Below are 21557 nucleotides of genomic sequence, written 5' to 3' on the forward strand. Positions count from 1 at the left end.
TGGTGACATTCAAGCTAATCCAGGACCTCAAACTAATGTACAGATGCAAACCAGGTAGATTAGGTGTCCCTGTACTCATTGTGGTAAAGGTGGAAGCCACAGTCGAGCGATGAACTGTGATGTATGTGAAGAGTGGGTGTACATAAGCTGCACAGATAAAATTAGTGACGATGTATACGATGGACTAGTAACTAGGAATGCCAACCTTAACTTTGTCTGTAATGCATGCATAGGTCAACGTGAGGCCACAGAAATAATATAATGACCTCAAATAAAACAAGACAAAGGTTTACACTGTACTAAGACACAAAAGACGAACAGTAAACGCATCATATGTACATCGTGTAAGGGGTGGGTGCATTATGGTTGCATGTGTGGTCATGTTAATGTTTGTAACAAATGAACTCTAATCCAATTCCTTTTAGTAGTGTTGACATTGAGTTACCCCATGCCAGATATTTATGATTATGACTGCTTCAAGAAAATAGGCCTTCACTTTATTCATGTCAGTGCGTGGTCACTCTTGCCCAAGATATCAGAGATTAGGATTCTAGCTAACTGAACCAAGGCGGCAGTTATATCCGTCTCTGAATCCTGACTGGATGTCACGGTGACTGACGACAAGGTCAAAATAGAAGGTTGCATCATAAAGCGCTTAGATAGGGATAGAAATGGCGGTGGGGTAGGTGCTTATGTCAGAATGACTTAGCCTACAACCCAAGACCTGATTTGAATGAAAATAAACTGGAGATTCTATGGTTTGAGGTGTTGTTACCCAAGACTAAACCAATTCTAGTAGGAACTAGTTACCCCCTCCCCACCCATGATCAGTTCTTAGAGGATATTTCGAGAGTCTTGCTCAGAATTGATAGTAATTCCAAGACAGTAATATTGGGAGACTTCAATATCTGTTACCAACAGCGTAATAATTGGCTATGTAATAGGTATAAGCAAATTCTGGGGTTATGTAGTTACACTCAACTAATTAATGCATCAATCCGGATTACACAGTTCTCAGCCAACATATTACACCACATCCTTTGTAATCGCCCTGACAACATTAGCCAGTCAAGCGTCTTTACCACAGGTCTTAGAGATCATCTCGTCATTTACTGTACCAGGAAAATCATTAGGGATCGGATAGGCTATATAGCACAATTAAAATAAGGTCAACTAGAAACTACAGTAAAGGAACACTGGTAAATAGACTACAAAATTGTGATTGGACAGTGATAAGTTCCACGGACGTAAATGATGCCTGGGAAAAAATCAAAACAATGTTCACTACCATCCTTGATAATATTGTACCAGTTAAGGAGGTTGGAATTAAACGAAGAACTGAACCCTGGATAACTACTGAGATATTAAATAATATGAAATTCAAAGACCAGTTGCTAAAAAGATTTAAAATAAACAAGCAGGATATTGCAACGTTAAATGAATTCCAGAGAGTTACGGACAGAGTACAGAGACTCATTAATTTGATGGACAACCTGAGAACTGAAATGTCGCTGGGAATTTCATAGACTTACAAAATGCCTTCGATACAGTCAACCTCAATATATTATGTATGATACTACAAGTTGTCGGCATGAGTTCTGAAGAAAGGTTTAAGTCCTACCTGACCAACAGGAACCAAGCTGTTAAGATCAACACAGAATCAGAACCCATGCCGATAACATGTAAGGTTCCTCATGATAGTATCCTGGGCCCTTTGCTATTCCTGTGCTATGTGAATGACATGCTTATCATTGTCAACTGTACGCAGATGATAGTGTTCAGTTAATATCACTAACTAATGTACTATCACTAGGACTAGAGTCCTGTAGCAAACGGTTGGTAGACAACAAATTATCACTACACCAAGGGAAAACGGAAGACGTACTCTTTGGCACGAAACATAAATTGAAAAGGGTAAATAATTTTAATGTCCAGTGTAATGGGGAACCTATTATTAGAGTAAATTCGGTGAAATATCTGGGAATCCCCTTCGACCCAAGGATGTCAGAACTAAAAAGGAACAATGTTATAAAGAAAGCGAATGCCAGACTGAAGTTCCTCTACAGACAGGTGCAGAGTCTACCAACTGAGGCTCGCAGGATGCTATGTCTAGCTCTCATACAATGTATTATAGACTACTCAGGTTCTTCATGGTACTCTGCCTTAACAAAAAAAAAACTGATAGGCTACAAATCACACAGAACAAAATGGTGAGATTCATTTTGGACCTGAGTCCAAGAGAGCATGTTGGCCAGAATGAATTACAACAACTGGACATTCTGACTCTTGAAGACAGAGTAAATCAACTAAAGCTAAATTACGTTTTAAAATTGCTCACAACCAGTGTCTCCAATATCTTGCTGCCAATTTTGTTAGTCCGGGAACCAATGCAGTTATAGAACTAGGGGAAAGGAGGGCAACTTTGCAGTACCTAGAGTCAGTGGTCAGGCTTCAAAGACATTTGTCTGTACGGCAGTGAAAGAGTGGAACAGATTGCCTGCACATGTCAAAGCCTGTCATAACATGAGCCAGTTCAAGAAGACAGCCAAAATGTACCTCAAAAATAAGGCTACAGAAAGGGAGGAGAGTGATTTCTTGTATGAAAATAACTAGTTTTATCTCTCCCTTGGTATATCTTCTTTTATTGTAACTGTTTTTACATAAGATACTTACCTGTTTTTAGCTTTTAAATATAAATAATAATTATCACAAGAACCCCAATGGAAATAAGTAGCTTCGTCTGACTTTTTTTTGGCTCCTACACATATGCTACTATGTATGATATTCTGTAATTGTGTATACCTAAATAAGCTTGCTTAATATATTGTCCCAGGATGCAACATAAACCAGTCGACTAACACTCAGGTACTCATTATTACTGATGGGTTAACAGGGACAACAGGTACAAGGAAAGAAGCCCAGTATTTCCACCCTTGCCGGGAATCGAACCAAGGACCCTCACCGTGTAAAGAGAGAGCTTTGCCCACCAGACCACGAACCGCCTGCTTTTCATTTTATCGATAGGCTTTAAGTTCCCAGAACTCAGCTAATATAATTACACATTTTATTTAGGAAAAATCTACAAAACATTTTACAGAGTAGAACAAATTTGCACAAATGTTTCTGATGGGATATTAGTGTCATATACAGACGTAGTCATTAACTGAAGCAGAATTGATCGAGGGTAACTTAACAAAATCAACCTAAGCAACTTTTTTTGACCCAGGGTTCTTAGTTTCCACAGAGTTATGATAATTTTGGAACCAGAGTTTGTCAGTAATAGAGATGCTTAGAGCACCCATGGCTGTGGCAAGGTGCCATCCTCAATATCAATCAATCAATCAATCAAGTTTATTCTCTATAAAGATTACAATGCGGGGTTTACATATACATATTAAGATTAATTCAAACTCTATATTGGTACAGATTATAGAGCATGTTGATATTAAGGCTAAGTAACTGTACTGCAGTTCGTAAATTAGCAATGTGAATGGTTTTGTCCTGGTACGATACATAGTTTCTATTGAAGCTCCTATATTGGAGTATCTCTGGCAAACTTATGACTAGTTTAAGATTCATTAGGTAATAGTTGTATTACGTATTTCTATGTTTATAGTCAATTGGGTGAGTGTAAGTGTGAATTGTTGGGAATCACAGATACTGAGAGTAGGTCTTGGCTTTTTTTTATGTGTGTATGATACAAGAGAATAGGTGGGGTGTGTCAGGGAGAGTGATGATTGTGTCTGCAGGTCTAGAGTTTTCAGGTAGGGTGTTCCAGATTTTAGGTCCTTTTATGTACATTGAATTTTTGTATAGGTTTAGCTGGACACGGGAAATGTCATAGAGATTTTTGTGTCTGGTGTTATGCCTGTGGGTCCTGTAACAATTATCAAGAAAGTGTTTTATGTCAGAGAATTGGAATTTAAGGTTCTATAAATGTAGGTTGCAAAGTAGTAAGTGTGGATGTTCTGTACAGTGAGTGTGTTTAGATCTTTGAAGAGTGGGGGGGGGGGGTGTTGCCTGCAAGGATGATGCATTTTGAAACAGTGAGACAGGTCTCTTTATATAGAAAGTGGGGTCGTGAGACAAGTCTTACTTGGTGGTGAAGCAGGAAGAGAAGAGAGGTCTTACCTGGTTGTGAGGCAGGTCTTACTTGGTCGTAAAGCAGGAAGAGAAGAGAGGTCTTACCTGGTGGTGAGGCAAGTCTTACTTGGTCGTAAAGCAGGAAGAGAAGAGAGGTCTTACCTGGTGGTGAGGCAGGTCTTACCTGGTCTTGTGGTAGGAATGGGTGCGAGCAAGGGTGTTGTATGAAGTGCACTTCCTGGGCTGCTAGTATCTCCCTCTTCATCTTGGCCTCATAGCGGTGCAGTGTGAGACTGGCCGGGGAGATAAAAACTCGCTATATAATTGAGATAAGTCACGAACGACACTCAATGAATAAACAGAGGTATAGGTCGGTTCAAGTCTCCGTCCATTCTTCTATTAAATTCAAGCGGTGTAAGGCTGTAAATAGTACTATATACTTGCAAAAAAGGACACATGTATTTTTTCAGGACACATATTAAAGGAAGCGTATCGCCAGGAGTGGCTTCATAAAGCTACTCCTGGAGAAACACTATCTTTATTAAATGTCCTGAAGTGTACACGAGTGTGATCACCCACTAGGCAGCCATGTTTACCCTTCATCTGCACAAGTAAGAACAGAGACTAACAGTTACCCACAAATGACGCGAATATTGTAAAATTTTCTAATGTATTATGTTTCAAAAATGTAATCCTGGACATTGAATTTTAAATTCCGTAATAATATAATTCATTAGTTAAAATAATATATTTAATGTAATAAAGTGTAATAATAAATGTAATAAAGTGTAATAAAGTATTCCCCCCTTATTAAATTGGTCACGTGGTGTATAATTTTTAGTGATGAGCTTCAGAAATTATCATTATTATTATGATGTCATTGTGGTTATTATTTTTATTATTCTTGTTTCTATTATTATTACTATTTTTACTGTTACTATCACTATTGATGTGAATATTGTGATTATTATTATTTATGTAACTAATACTGGAAAACATTTCCACCATTTTCCTCTCTGCAACAGTAAACATAGTCAGAGTGTACTTGATATATATGCAAGTCATCTGTCAATGATTTGCAAATATTCCCATTACTGGAAAAGCTGAAAATTAACTAAAGAAATGTGTTACAAGTGTGACCATTCTCGCATGTTGATTTTCTATTATTTGCAGTTCCAATACATTTTCACTAGAATTTTTGTTTATCTGTAATATAGAACATAAAGTTCAATTTTGTATATGTCTGATTATTTTTCTAGTATTAGAATTCATTGTAATACTTACTGTGAATATAAATAAGGTTTATTGAGGTGAGTTGGGCTCTTTTTTTTTATGTAGAAGTTTTGTGAAGAGTTTGTGTACACTGGTTGGAGTGCTGTTCAAATTCCTGGAGGTAAACATGTGGAAAAGTATGTGTAACCAAAGCCTCGCTCTCACACCTTTGTCGGCTTAAGGGGCACGTCAGTTCCCTGTTTTTTTAATAATATGTTATTTTACCCTATAATCTACCCTATCCATAATTACTATCGCATTTGCTTTGTCTGCTTTCGCAAGGTGAAGTCTACGAGCTTTTCTTAATTCATGATATATTTTAACAAACTTTTGAGGACACTTGTGTTGTAGATTATAGGGGAAAAATAAACATAATATTAGTAGACAGGGAAACTCGCACGTCTATTAAGCAGCCTTTTTCAACTACTCAAATCTATTAATCTGCTTGTGGAAAATACTGTATATATTTTCCAGAAATTCAGTATTTATATGTAAATAGATAGCCATACTGTATTTAATAATATTTATGTCATAGAAAACGGAAAGCCTGCGTCTGTGCAGACGGCACTCGCCATCTTGGTTTTGAATTTTGTACAAACGTTGGTGTAATGGGAAGAATTTTTCGTGCTCTAGAGGTTAAAATTGTGTTGACACCTCTCAAATAGGAGGCGAAATTGGTGGATGTGCATTCCTGCATAACTTGAGATATCAGACGACTGGACAAGACAGCTCCAGGAACCTCAGATAAGCTCTCTAGATTTGTGTGTAATTCTGGCCAGCATTATTTTCATAGATTTAGTTAGAGTGAGGTTTTCTGAGTATGATACACATTAATCTCCAGTCAAATTGGTGAGTGATATTAAGATATATTTTCCTTCTGTTATGTAATTGTATATATATATATATATATATATATATATATATATATATATATATATATATATATATATATATATATATATATATATATATATATATATAACCATTTATCATTTTTAGTATACAGTCCACAAATTTATATATTTACCAGTATTCCTGGTGTATGTATATTTCATTTAATTAATAGGTCCAGAGCAACTTGTGGTTATGACAGTGGTAGGTATCGAAGGGGGACATTTTTTGCGACCTAGGTGTCCCAAATTCCTACTTGTCTATGTAACATTGATAAATAATAATTATCTTTGTTATCATTTACTGTTATGTACATAATTAGTTACATTCAGATAAATGCAATTTTCCACATTTAATTAGCCCGTTGGTCCTTCTTGAACCGGAGGTAATTAGCGAAGTCATTAATTAGTTAATTACTTAATAATTATATGTGAAATAACAGAAGGAGGTGGATGTTAAGTTCACAAATTTACTTAATGTGTAGTGGATTATAACTATTACAATATTAATTTTGATAAGTCAAGTCTGGCTAAGTTTATATTAATTTGTATAATACTAATTTGATAAGACAATACTGGCCAAGATTTATATCAGTGTATGTGTAATTGATAAGACAAGTGTGGATAAAGATTATATTGTGTATACTATTAATTTTGCTATGCCAAATTCTGGCAAGGATTTATTAATTTGTATAATATTAATTTTGATGAGCCAAGTTTGTATTAATGTACATTTAAAATTTATATTATACATGTAATTGCTAAGCTCAAGTAGCTAGGATTTATTCAAAGGTAAGTTGTATCAGTGTTGTAAGTTGTAATCAGTGTTATTAATAAAGTTGAATTTAATACATTGCATCATGGCTGAAAATGAGGAAATTAATATAGAACACAAACATATGGAATATAGAGTAAAGAAAGCATCACTACAGGCTAGAAAAGGTCATGTAACCAAGGCATATAATAAGTGCTTGGAATTAATGAATCAAGGAACTGTGAATACTGATGATTTAAAATTGTATTTAGATGCTTTAGGGAATAGATATGATTCATACAAATTATATTACAACAAATATGAAGGAGATTTATTAGTAAACTGTGTAGATGAGACTGAAATAGATCTCATGATTAATCAGTATTATGAATTAGAGGAAAAGATTCTTTCTTGTAAAAGTCAGGCCTTGAATAAATTAAAATGTGTAAACCAGGCAGTTAATCAGTCTGCTCCAACAAATAATATGTCTTTGCCAAAACTCCCAGAATTGTGTTTGCCTGTGTTTAATCCTGGAGAAAATTGGGAGGAATTTTGGTCAATTTTTAAAGCAGCTGTGCATGACAGGAGTGACCTAGCCTGTGTAACTAAATTATTTTACCTCAAAAGACAGGTAAGAGGAGATGCTCACATACTCATACAAGACTCCTACAAGGGAGCAGTGGACTTGTTGAAGGTCACTTATGGTAATATAGAACAAAGTAGGTTGAATCTAGTGAATATCATTGTTAATTTAAAATCTCCAGATCACACTTACAAAGATTTACAGCAGTTTAGAGTTAAACTGGAGAGCACTCTCAAAACTTTAAGTAATAAATATAATCTGAAGGAATCAGACTGGTTATTGAGTGCCATGATACAGAATAAATTAAACTTCAAAACACTCAAATGACTTTCGAATAAATATCACAAAGGTTATTTTGGACTGGAGGAAATAAGACTAGGTCTACAAGAATTAATTGTTCAGTTGCAGACCAGCCAACTAACTCATTTTAAAGATGCAACACATAATAACTCTGAGGTATCTCTCAAGTTTCACAAAGGGAAAAATTATCCCAATGTTAATATTCAAAATTCATTTCCTAAAAATAGTTGCATAGATGCATATCAAGTAGCAGGAATCAGAAATAATGATTCTCCACAAGGTAAGAAGAATAAGTACCCTCCTAAGAGTAGCCCAGTTAATAAGAAACCAGTCAGAGAAAAGAGAGATTGTCTTTTCTGCAAGGGTACTCATTTATCTAAGAACTGCAATGCATACAATTCATGGAAAGATAAAGTTGAAAGATTGGAGGAACTTGACAGATGTATCAGATGTTTAGGTAATCACAATGTAAAGGATTGTTATGCCAAATTAAACTTCTGTTATCAATGTCACAAAGGAAGACACCATATACTCATGTGTAAAGGTCTATATGATAATGTTGATAATGATAATGTTTACAATCCTGACACAACAGTAGCTAATGTAAAAATTGCTGCTAATGTTAATAATGATGGTTTTGCTGAAGTAGCCTTACCTGTGTTACAGGTAAAAATTGATGATAAAAGGCATAAATCAAAAAATGTAACTGCGTTATTGGACCAGGGATCCCAGCGTACTTTCATAAAACGTAAATGTCTTGATGGTATGAAAGTACAGATGGGAGATCCCACAACTTTAAAATTATCTGGTTTTCTCTTGGATAAAAGGGCTCAATTGTATGACACTGTTTATGTAACTGTCAGGTTGGGCAATGAGAAAAAAGTGTTAATGCAGTAATTGTAGATAGACTTCCAGAGAAAATATCTACAGTAGGGCTTAGTAAAGCTACAGAAAGACTTTCACATAATGTAAATTTAGCACCTTCTGGGGTAAGTGATGATTCTGTAGGCCCAATAAATATTTTGATAGGTAGTGACTATTATGCCTCCTTTGTAAAGGGTATGGTAAAGAAATGTGGTGTCACCCTTTTGAAGACTGCTGGAGGCCATGTAATGTATGGTAGGATTCCTTGTAATAATAATTCATGACTAGAGAAAACTACAAATACCCTAACTGTGTGTCTTACTCATGAAGTCGTACCCCAGTATAATTCTTCCATAGAGGATGGTGTTGAGCCAGTGCATAAATTGTGGGAATTAGACAGCATTGGAATAAATGTAAATGAAGAAAGTCCAGACGATTCTTTTACTCAAGAATAATACCTGAGAGATGTAAAATTTGAATCTGGACAATACTGGGTATGACTTCCGTGGAGACTGAACCATCCAGAATTGCCCACTAATTACAGAATGGCATATGGACAATTAAAGGCTCAGCTCCGCGAACTGAGTAAGACACCAGAATTGTTAACTGCCTATAATGATATAATTGCTGAGCAGTTAATTAATAAATTTATAGAAGAGGTACCTCCTGAGCAAGCCAAAATTTATGGTCACTATTTGCCACATCATGGAGTGATGAAGGATTCTAAGACCACTCCTTTGAGGATTGTGTTTAATTGTAATGCCAGGAGTAACAAAAATGTACCTAGTTTAAATGACTGTTTGATGACAGGTCTGTCGTTGACGGAAAAATTAGGAGATATCTTATTAAATTTCAGAGTAAAGAATTATGCCTTTACGGCTGACATAAGTAAAGCTTTCCTAAGAGTGGGTTTACAAGAGGCTGACCGGGATTGTACCCGCTTCTTATGGCCTGAGAATCCTAGTGACCCACATAGCCCTCTGAAAACCTTTCGCTTTAGGAGCGTATTATTTGGTGCTACATCCAGTCCGTTCCTACTTCAAGCGACGATAAACGCATACGTATGGAAAGTCCATTGAGTAAAGTAATGAGCAAACAATTTTATGTGGACAATTTCCTGGGTGTGACGTCAACTGAAGAGGAACTGTTAATGACTTATGGAGAGGCTAATAAAATAATGCAAGGTGCAAATATGCCTCTGAGGGAATGGAATAGTAATTCGTCCAAATTAAAGAACAAAATAAGTAAAGATCACCCTGGAGATGAAGTGCCAAAATGTAGTAATGTATTGGGATTAACTTGGGATACTGAGAGAGATTTGTTAATGTTAAAACCTAATAATTACAGTATGCCCAATAAATTAACTAAGAGAGTTTTGCTTGCTGAAGTTTCCAAATGTTTTGATCCACTAGGTTTAGTGTCACCCCTTACTATAAGAGGGAAATATTAATTCAGGAAGCATGGAAACTTAAATGTGCTTGGGATGAAATTCTACCTGAGGAATTCATTAACAGGTGGGATGAATTAATTGGTGATTATGAGAAAATTCCAATGTTGGAGTTCCCACACAAGGTGGCCAATCCAAATGGGAAAATTGTACTCCACATTTTTTGTGATGCTTCAAAATTGGCATATGGAGCAGTTGCTTATCTTCAATGTAATAGTGTTATTTCTCTCGTTATGTCTAAGGCTAAAGTGTCTCCAATTAAATCAAGTACCTTGCCTCAGTTGGAATTAACAGCCATTTATGTAGGTGTCAAATTAGCTAATTATATAAGAAATAAGTTGCAGGAGATAAATATTAGCGACACTGTAATTTGGTCTGATAATGAGGTATCCTTACAATGGATTCATAATGGAAACAGTAAAATTGTGTACGTACAAAACAGAGTCGCTGAAATTAATCAGATGCAAGAGAAGTATAATAGTTTGGGTCAGCATATGTTAACATTTAATCATATACCTGGTGAGGAGAATCCAGCTGATTTCTTGTCTCGAGGTTTACCTTATGCTAAATTTGTAAATGCTGTATCATGGTTTAAAGGACCGAGCTGGTTGGAAAAAAAAAGCTAATTGGCCTGTACAAAAGGCGTATATTGCTCCTGTTGAAATTACTGTGACCACTGCTCCAATAGTTTGTCCTTCCTTAGCCATTGATATAAATAGGTATTCTTCTTTACTCAAACTAATCAATGTAACTAAATTGGTGTTTAAATTTCTAAACAAGATAAATATTTCATATAAGTTTTCACATCCTCTTGAATATTGGATAAAGAGGGTACAGGAGGAAATCTATGGAAATGAAATTAAATTGATGATGGAAAGAAAAATTGTGAAAGGTTCTATAATAGAGAAATTGGGGCTGTATTTAGAGAACAGTGTAATTAGATGCAGAGGTAGGTTACAAAATGCTGAATTGGGTGATTATGCTAAACACCCTATCTTACTGCCTAAAACTCATCATCTAACAAATTTGATTGTTCTAAATGCCCATAAAAATGTAATGCATGGTGGGGTACAAGATACCTTAAATTGTATTAGGGAAACTTTCTGGATTCCACAAGGACGGCAAAGTGTAAAAAGGGTGATTAAATCTTGTGTAATATGTTGCCGTGTGGATGCCAGATCCTATATGTACCCAGGTCCTCCACCATTGCCAAAGGAGCATGTACAATTAGTGAAACCATTTGATGTAACAGGTGTAGACTATAGTGGTCCAATAATTTTAACAGGTACGTCAAATGGTGTTCCACTGAAAGTGTATGTTTGTTTGTTCACCTGTACTGCTACTAGGGCAGTTCATTTAGAAGTGGCACAGGACTTGTCTGCAGAACAGTTTATACAGCTGTTTCGAAAATTTGCAGCTAGGAGATCCTGTCCGAGGTTGATGATTTCGGATAATGCCACAAATTTTGTAGCAGGTGCTCAACACTTGATAGAATTAAATAATAGTAACGATGTTCAATCTCTGTTAACCCAGCGAGGGTGTACCTGGAAATTTATTACTCCTAGAGCCCCTTGGCAGGGGGGGCTGTACGAAAGACTGATAGGCACAGTGAAGAGGTGTCTCTGCAAAGTACTACACTGGAAGAGAATTAATTTGGAAGAATTCCGTGCAGTGTTAGTGGAGGCAGAAAATCGTATAAATAATAGGCCTCTCTCGTACATGAGTGATACACCTGATGCAGATGTATTAACACCTTCTCACCTAATATGTGGAAGGAAATTGGAAGCTGCCCTTGTCTATAGAGATAATCCGGAAGAAAGTTACGAAGATTACAATGATGCGGCAGTGTTGTGTAATAAATTTAAAATGTTAAATAAAGTAATTGATCATTGGTCTGATGTATGGCGTGAACACTTTTATGGAGCGACAGAGGCAGTAAATCGACAGACCATTCAACTAGGTAACATTGTGTTAATTGACACTGAACAACATCGAACATTGTGGCCTATGGGCAAAGTATTGACATTGTACCCAGATGCACAAGGAGTTGTCAGGAATGTCGAAGTGTTGTGTCATGGCCAGGAAAGTTTACACAATTAATAAATTGATTCCATTGGAATTAGGTGGTCAATCAAACGTAAATGAAAATCTGAGGGAAAGTGACACGAGTGATATGGAAGATAACGCAGACCAAGTGATGCCGGAAGATGAAATCGTAGTAAGACCTACTAGGAGAACAGCCACTCAAGCCAGAACTGGCTGGAATCATCTCCTAAAGGAAGGAGTAATTTGAATCGTTTAGCAACGAACTCCGGCCGGCCGCAGTGTGGAAAATACTGTATATATTTTCCAGAAAATCAGTATTTATATGTAAATAGATGACCATACTGTATTTAATAATATTTATGTCATAGAAAACGGAAAGCCTGCGTCTGCGCAGACAGTACTCGCCATCTTGGTTTTGAATTTTGTACAAACGTTGGTGTAATGGGAAGAATTTTTTGTGCTCTAGAGGTTAAAATTGTGTTGACACCTCTCAAATAGGAGGCGAAATTGGTGGATGTGCATTCCTGCATAACTTGAGATATCAGACGACTGGACAAGACAGCTCCAGGAACCTCAGATAAGCTCTCTAGATTTGTGTGTAATTCTGGCCAGCATTATTTTCATAGATTTAGTTAGAGTGAGGTTTTCTGAGTATGATACACATTAATCTCCAGTCAAACTGGTGAGTGATATTAAGATATATTTTCCTTCTGTTATGTAATTGTGTATATATATAACCATTTATTATTTTTAATATACAGTCCACAAATTTATATATTTACCAGTATTCCTGGTGTATGTATATTTCATTTAATTAATAGGTCCAGAGCAACTTGTGGTTATGACAGTGGTAGGTATCGAAGGGGGACATTTTTTGCGACCTAGGTGTCCCAAATTCCTACTTGTCTATGTAACATTGATAAATAATAATTATCTTTGTTATCATTTACTGTTATGTACATAATTAGTTACATTCAGATAAATGCAATTTTCCACACTGCTGCTAGCAAGGCTGTCCCGAAGAGATGTCTAAAATTAGTAGAAGTTTAAGGGTTGGCCCAACCAGAAAACCCTGAAAAGATGTCTAAGAGTTAGCAGACTCAACCAGATATACTGAGGAAAGGTTCTATAGTTACTTGAGACCTTGAAAACTCTAGTCCTGGAGTATCAAACCAGGCTTGTAATCTGGGATTCGGAAGTTCTCAGTGATAGCCTGAAGAAGGAATGCATCCATGCATTGAATCAAGGGAGGCAACCCAAGACAGTATGTTAAGGCAAGGAAGTTCCTTGGGAACTACATGGAGTGGGATTTCTAGTAAAAGTTAAGCATGTAATAATATTTTATATGTTTTGAGAGTGCAAATTTCTCTCTTTTTTTGGTATCAAAATTTTAGATTATCTTGTAATGTATGTATGTTTATTAAATTGTAAGTTTTTTATCTGGGTATGTTATGCTTCCCCCTTGGAGCCATGTAAATGAGGTCCATTTGTCAGGATTTAAATTGATTTACATTTTTTTCTGTGTGGAGAGTCAAGCCTCTGATAGGGTGTCTGCTGTTCACTTTTCAGGCGGTACTACCCTATCAGGATCACTACCCAGGCCCGGTGGCCTGGTGGCTAAAGCTCCCGCTTCACACACGGAGGGCCCGGGTTCGATTCCCGGCGGGTGGAAACATTTCGACACGTTTCCTTACACCTGTTGTCCTGGTCACCTAGCAGCAAATAGGTACCTGGGTGTTAGTCGACTGGTGTGGGTCGCATCCTGGGGGACAAGATTAAGGACCCCAATGGAAATAAGTTAGACAGTCCTCGATGACGCACTGACTTTCTTGGGTTATCCTGGGTGGCTAACCCCCCGGGGTTAAAAATCCGAACGAAATCTTATCTTATCTTATCTTATAGCTATCCTGTACTATTTCTCACTGGGTTTTTTTCCTGCTCTAACCCAAATTTCGTTTCTCCCCCTTATCCTATAAGTTTAGCGACTTTTATCTCTTCCACTGTTAAAAGAGCAGGTGGTGGCAACATACTTCTGAGAGAATATAGTACAACCTCCTTTTCTCTCAAAGTTTAGTTATTTCCCCGTTTAATCTGTTTCCTATATTCTCATACTTTCGTTCGCTCCGAGTCTCTACATGAGGGAATAGACAATATGGTATCGTCTGGTGTTCTGTCCACCCTAAGGTGGGACTGGGGTAGGAGATGCATTTCATCAGTTAATATACTTCATCTTGTCAGGATCTACAGGTGAGTCACTATGTCTACATAACAGCATCTTGAAAACTAATTTGCCTGAAATGCTCTGCATAACAAGGGGCTTTCTATATAGTAGTATGTCAGTGATGTCAGCTAGGTTTGTATACTTTGTACATGTACTTGTAATAAATAAAGAAATTATATTATAAAAAAATTCGGAAAAATACGAAAATTGAGCTAATCGTATAAAAAACAGCTTAACTCTTTGGCAACACTCTGGTATAAGAATCATTTATTTATTTATTTATTTATTTATGTCTTTGCAAATAGTACATTGAGATTTTGTATTTACAATAGTGGGTTGCACTACAAACAGAGCCTCTATTATGCCTAGGCATTATGGGCCAACTTAACATTATTGACTTACAGACTACTTAACATTAAGAATTATGTCATAGTTGTGCAGTAGAATATTAATTATATTATAGTTTTACAGTAGATTATTAATTATAAGTGATCTAATTTATATAAGACAAAAGATATATTCATATATTCAAAAAATGCTTTTTGTGAAAACAATGATTCAATTATATTCCTGTTAACAATGGATAAAAGGTTCAAAGTAATTGTTGAAATTATGATGAGGAATACATTAGTGAGTAAGTATGTACTGAGTATTTAGCATTTAGTCTAGGGTGATTAAGTGGCTTTTGAGAAGAGTCTTAAATTGATTTTCAGACCGGGTTACTTTAGTATCTCCTGGTAATGAATTCCAAATTTTGGGGCCCTTTATGTGCATAGAGTTTTTACACAGTGTGATATGGACACGAGGTATATCAAAAAGAGATCTGTATCTTGTGTTATGGTCATGTGTCCTGCTAAGGTTGGTGAGGAGAAGCTTGAGTGGAGGGTTTATATTTGTGTGTATTGTTCTGTGTATGTAGTAGACACATGAATAAATATGGATGTTCTTAATGGTGAGCAGATTCAGACTTTTGAAAATTGGTGGATTTGCTGGCGGGAGTGGGAATTTGTTATCATTCTGACTGCTACCTTTTGCTGGGTTATTAGAGGTCTTAAGTGATTGAGTGTTGTTGATCCCCATGCACAAATTCCATAGGTGAGGTAAGGGTATACGAGTGAATGGTACAGTGCCAGGAGAGCTGATTGTGGAACGTAGTACCTTATCTTTGATAGTATACCTACAGTCTTAGAGATTTTCTTGGTGGTTTGTTGTATGTGTGTCTGGAACTTAAGGCTACTGTCAAGGTGGATACCTAGGAATTTTCCCTCTGTAAATCTTGTGATTGATGATCCGTTTAGCGTTATGTTAATTGGACGAGTTGCAGCTTTGTTTCCAAACTGAATGAAATATATTTTATCAGTATTCAGGGTAAGTTTATTAGCCATCATCCAGGCAGATATTTTCTGCAGTTCAGCATTGACAGTGTTTGCTAGTATGACTGGGTTTGGGTGGGAGAAGACGTATATTGTGTCATCTGCAAATAATATGGGTTTGAGTAGCTGTGATGCATTTGGTAGATCATTGATGTAGATGAGAAAGAGGAGTGGTCCAAGGACACTCCCTTGTGGGACTCCTACTGTGATTGGTTGGGTGGAAGAGTTTGCACCATTTGCGAACACGTATTGGCTTCTGTTACTAAGGTATGGCTTTAGGTAGTTGAGGGAGTGGCCTCTGATACCATAGTGCATTAATTTAGAGTACAACAGTTCATGGTCGACTGTATCAAAAACTTTACGTAAATCAATGAAAATGCCAAGCGGGACTTCTTTCTTTTCGAGTGCTGTATATATTAGTTCTAGCATGTGTATGATAGCATCATTTGTGCTTTTATTATTCCTGAATCCAAACTGACAAGGGTTTAATATGTTGTGTGAGACAAGGTAGGAATAGATCCGTCTATGAATTAATTTTTCAAATATTTTAGAGAGCAGTGGTAAGTTAGATATTGGTCTATAGTTATTCAAGTCAGCTTGGTCACCTCCTTTATGGATTGGAGTGACCCTCGCTATTTTGAGGTTTGATCACATGTCGTCATTTTTCATATTTTTTCCTGATTTTTTGTTTCATTTACTTCTTGTATTATTCTTTATATGGTAAATACTCCAGAACGAATAATATTTGGCATAATACCGAGCGGTCTGCCGCATGGATCAAGTTATTGCTAGAGGATGAGGGATAATCTACCGTCCTCTTATACCTTCCTGAGTACTTGTATTAGAGAAAACGTAGTGCATACAGGGCTAACTGTGATATACACTCCTAATGCACCATAAACCTGGAAAAAAGTTATTTTTTCAGGTTTATGGTTTTATCGTTTTCGTCAGTTATCTCGAAAGTAAGTTATTCATTTATATTTTGCCCCCTAGCCATTAATAATGATAGGAATGCAGTGAATTTCACAAGCAAACTAAAGAATAATTGTTTTACACACTGGTAAAGTTATTTTTGAAATATCACAATTTATTTTTTATTTGTAAGGGGAAAAGAGGCAGATATTTTGCTAAATGTCAAAACCATACTAACTTTTTTTTAAACAATGAAAATATCATAAATTACAGTAAATAGCTCCGTGATAAATTCGGATTAGCAATGTTGCATCAGCAAGCAGTGTCCAAACAGCTTCTCACAGTGCCAGTACGTGTACACAGCTTGCCATATATGATTTTTAATAAATATTTTTTTTCAGTTATTTGTTGGGTTACCTTATTGAAACCTGGGCAATATGTGATGGAAATGAAAGAAATTGAACGATAAACAGCGGATGTGGAAATTATTTAATTTTCCGAAGTTATGGTGCCTAATATGTGTTTAATGTATTGTTGTTGGTCTGAACTGTATTTGAAAGTGGAAAAGAACCAATAGAGGGGCAGCTTAGTGCATGCACGAGGGGTGGCATGGGCAGGAGGCTGGGCATGGGGGAGATGGGGATTATTGACCTAGGGGAGTGTGAGCATATAGACCTAGGGTTAGTTAGTTTAATATGTTTATTATGCATCTCGTACCCATCCTGTGGGCGGTAGTCAAAAGATTACAGAGGTATGTGGAAATTTATTTGGTCCCTAAAGATCCACAGGACCGATCCGACATGGCCATAATGGAACGGCTGAGCTGGGTGGCCCTTAAACTCACCCAAACAAAAGACGTTCTCCCCAATCATAAACACATTTCTCTCCCCGGGGGGTGGCGTGGATGGTAGGCACTTATTTATTTATAGATTTACCCTTCAGGGAAGGAGTAGGTAGTTTTACTGGTAGTACACTAATATTAGGATTATTGAGGCAACTGTAGATAATAATAATGTAGACCTAAGACCTTAACATAGGTAGTAATAGGCCGATAATGTAGGCAAACACTAGGATAAGTTAGCTAGGGAGAACTGGCAGCCCTAGTTTGAATGAAGAGACGAGGGTCTGGAAGAGAGACCAGCTCGTTCTTCTTAAGACAGACACCAACTGGACAAGACATGCCATGATCAGCAGACGGCGTCCCCCATGTGTCTTCACATTCGAGACCTGGGGAAATCTGGTAGAGGCACCTCGATGTACCGTAGATGACCTCCTCCGTCGGGCCCATACAGTAAGACAAGACCTCCACTTTATCTCATAGATTTCTGGCCAGTGTCTGGGGAGATTGTGAGTGAGTTTGATCTGTGGCCAGTGCGAGTCCTCCACCCACAGGGCCAAGGGAGAAGCCACTAAAGTGGCCAGTATGAGACGGTGCGTGTTTTGTGAAGAAGAACACGCTAGTTCAGGGTGTCTGAGCTTCACCACCTATAACAAAAGGGTTCAGTGACTAAGGGAGTTGAGACTTTGTTTCAAGTGTTGTGGAGAACATTTTGCCAGGGACTGTAGCGCCCAACTCAATGAGTGTCGGGGCTGCCGGAAAGGTAGGCACCACAGTGCACTGTGTCCTAATGACACCAGATCAGCACAAGCTAAGGAGAGCAAACCGCAAGAAAGGGAGGAGAGCAAGGACGAGTGTGGTGAGTGCGGCACTGGGAATTTGTTCTGGGGAGCAGTTTCAATGTTCGGTGGCCTTGCCCACCATAATGGCGGTGGTTACGAATGGGAAGAAGTCTGAAACGACCCGTTTGTTCTTCGACAGTGGGGCACAGAGATCCTTTATAACAGAGAGTCTAGCAATTAGGTTGAAGCTGAAGACAGGTGGTAATGTTGACATGAAGGTGGAAGGGTTTGGTGGGGAAGTCCCACGCAGGTCTTATCCAGTAGTCAATGTGACGGTCAGGTTAGCCAGGCATCAACGGGAAATTTCAGCCTTGATAGTGAAGAAGCTGCCTAATATCATTACCACTAAGGGACTGGCCGCAGCAGTCAAACATTTGGGGGAGTTAGGTGTGAAGCTAGCCGAACCAGACATTGCTACAATGTTAGTAATATGGGATCTTGGTAGGAGGAGATTACATAGACGAGTTCGTGTCTACGAGAAGGGTTATCAAGGAGGGTGTTGGCCTGTACAGGACTCCAGCGGGGTACATCGTAGGAGGCAGGGTACCAGCTCATTTCCCTGCGACCCCAGGAGAGGAGGGCTCCAGTATTACAGCGACTAAGGCTGTACTGGTGATGCAGATTGGGGTGCATGAAGGTCTGTCAGAGACGCAATCTGGCACATCCGACAGTGAGCCGGTCCATAAACTATGGGACCTGGATGTAGTAGGGATTAAGGGTGACCAGCCGCCCCCCAAACACAAAGAGATGTATCGAGATTACTTGAACCATGTGTAGTTCAGGGACGGACAGTACTGGGTGCGACTCCCATGGAAACCGGGACACCCAACGCTGCCCACTAATTTCAAGAAGGCACTGGGTCAGTTGAATTCATTGGTGAACAGCCTGACCAAGAAGGGTCTGGTGGGGAAATATGATGATATTATTAAGGAACAGCTGGCCCTTGGGTTCATTGAGAAAATGCCCAATGCCAGCCCTGGGGAAAACACCCATTATCTTCCACACATGGCAGTCACCAAGGAGTCAGTAACCACTCCCATCAGAGTAGTCTTCAACTGCAGCTCACAGGCGAGTCCCCGAGAGCCATCGTTGAATGACTGTCTGCTCACAGGGCCCTCCCTGATGCAGAAATTAGCAGATGTGTTGTTGAGATTCAGGACAGAACAGTACGCCTATGCGGCAGACATTAGCAAAGCCTTCCTACGTATTGGGTTGCAGCCACAAGACAGGGACTACACAAGGTTCTTGTGGTTGATTGACAGGGAGGTGCCCGAGCGAGGATATGATACCTACAGATTCAGGGCAGTGTTGTTTGGTGCCACTAGTTCACCATTCCTATTACAGGCTACCATAGACTACCACCTTGTGAACTGTAACAGCCTGCTTAAAGAATTACTGAAGACCCTATTTTATGTGGACAACATGCAAGGTACCACTTCAGATGAAAGGCTGTTGATGGACATTTATTGAGAGTCTAATCAGGAGATGCTCTCGGCTAACATGCCATTGAGAGAATGGGTGACAAACAATCCAACGTTGCGGGGCACGGTGGAACATGACTATGCTGGCTACTCAGTACCTGAGGTAACATTGGTGTTGGGACTGGAGTGGGAAATCAAGGAAGACAGACTTAGGCTAAAGAGGAAACCTGATGGGGAAGGGAAGCTGACCAGGAGGTCTTTGCTGAGCAAAGTGCAGACTGCCTTCGATCCTTTGGGTTTGTTGACACCCATCACCATTCGAGGAAGGATGCTAGTGCAACAGACCTGGGAGCTGAACCTAGGTTGGGACGACCCACTGCCAAAAACAGTCTGCCAGGAGTGGGATCTGGTTAGCAAAGATCTAGCAGAATTGCATGAGTTCACATTCCCCAGGTCCATCGGGTGCACTGGGCGGGACTATGGCTTGCATGTCTTCTGTGATGCCTCCTCCAGGGCCTATGGGGCAGTAGCATATTTGGTGGCCGAGGGCCAGGTCAGTCTGGCCACCAGTCGTGCGTGGGTGACACCCCTGAAGGATTGCTCGATCCCAAAGCTAGAGCTCATGGCGATGTTGCTGGGAGCAAGACTGGGTAAGTACGTAGAGGAGGTGTTGAGTAATCTGAGGGTGACACACACCTGTGTATGGACAGACTCGGAGGTGGCCTTACAGTGGGTACAGAACGACAATTCTAAGCTCCCCTATGTCAGGAATCGGGTAAAGGAGATATGGGAACTACAGTCAACGTCAACAATTCTGTACATGCCTACAGATCAAAACCCAGCCGACCTGATAAGCCGAGGGGTGACACACAAAAAGCTGAGTAAAAGCGAGATTTGGTTCAAAGGCCCAGAGTGGTTACCGGCAAGGGATTGCTGGCCGGAGCAGAAATTCGGGGAGACAACCAGCAGCATAGTACACTTTGCGGGGGAACCCGACACTGAATTATTTGACCCCAGGTGCTACTCCTCTTGGAGGAAACTTATAGGAGTCACGGAAATGGTATTTCGATTTGTGAGGAAGCTGCATGACAAGGTAAGCCAAGGTCGACAGTTATCTCTCGTGGGTCCCAGAGAATATTGGATAAGGCAGTACCAAAGGGAGAGGTTTCCAGGAGTGCTGGAAGTACTGGCGACCAGGCAGCAGGTTATGGCATCAGGACGTGTGTCCAACGACGTCTCAGGGAACAGTAAATTGGTTCACTCTTTGGGATTGTTCCTAGATCATGCGGGGCTAATAAGATGCAGGGGACGAATACAAAACTTTGAGCTCAACTATGGGGCCAAACATTCCATGCTACTGGGAAAGGAGGGATGGGTGTCAGAGCTATTGATACAAGATTCCCATCAGAGGACCTCACATGGGGGGTTTGGAGATACCCTCACCTGCCTACGTCAGAATTATTGGGTACTGAAGGGTCGAGCTGCCGTCAAAAGGGTGCTAAAGAGTTGCATGGTCTGCCGGTGGTACGATGGGAGGACCCTACCATACCCAGGTCCACCACCGCTGCCTCAGGAGCGGGTACATAGTGACAGGCCCTTTGAGACTGTGGGAATAGACTATACTGGGGCTATCACACTGAAGAACCCAGGAGACGATAGGGTGGGCCCTCAGAAAGTATATGTCTGCCTGTTTACTTGTGCCACTACTCGA

At 39.0% G+C, this 21557-nt stretch overlaps 1 protein-coding gene across 1 annotated transcript in view; it reads right to left on the bottom strand.

Annotated features, from left to right (window-relative positions):
* Positions 1-21557, bottom strand: part of LOC128689014 (protein O-linked-mannose beta-1,2-N-acetylglucosaminyltransferase 1-like) — a 218508-nt gene that overhangs the window by 85700 nt on the left and 111251 nt on the right. The window contains exon 14 of the mRNA XM_070079493.1: positions 4268-4376. Coding sequence (XP_069935594.1) covers positions 4268-4376 — 109 coding nt within the window. The remainder of the gene's footprint in view (positions 1-4267; positions 4377-21557) is intronic.

This window comes from Cherax quadricarinatus, chromosome 6 (assembly GCF_038502225.1).
Source record: "Cherax quadricarinatus isolate ZL_2023a chromosome 6, ASM3850222v1, whole genome shotgun sequence".
In the NCBI taxonomy this organism is placed as follows: Eukaryota; Metazoa; Arthropoda; class Malacostraca; order Decapoda; family Parastacidae; genus Cherax; species Cherax quadricarinatus.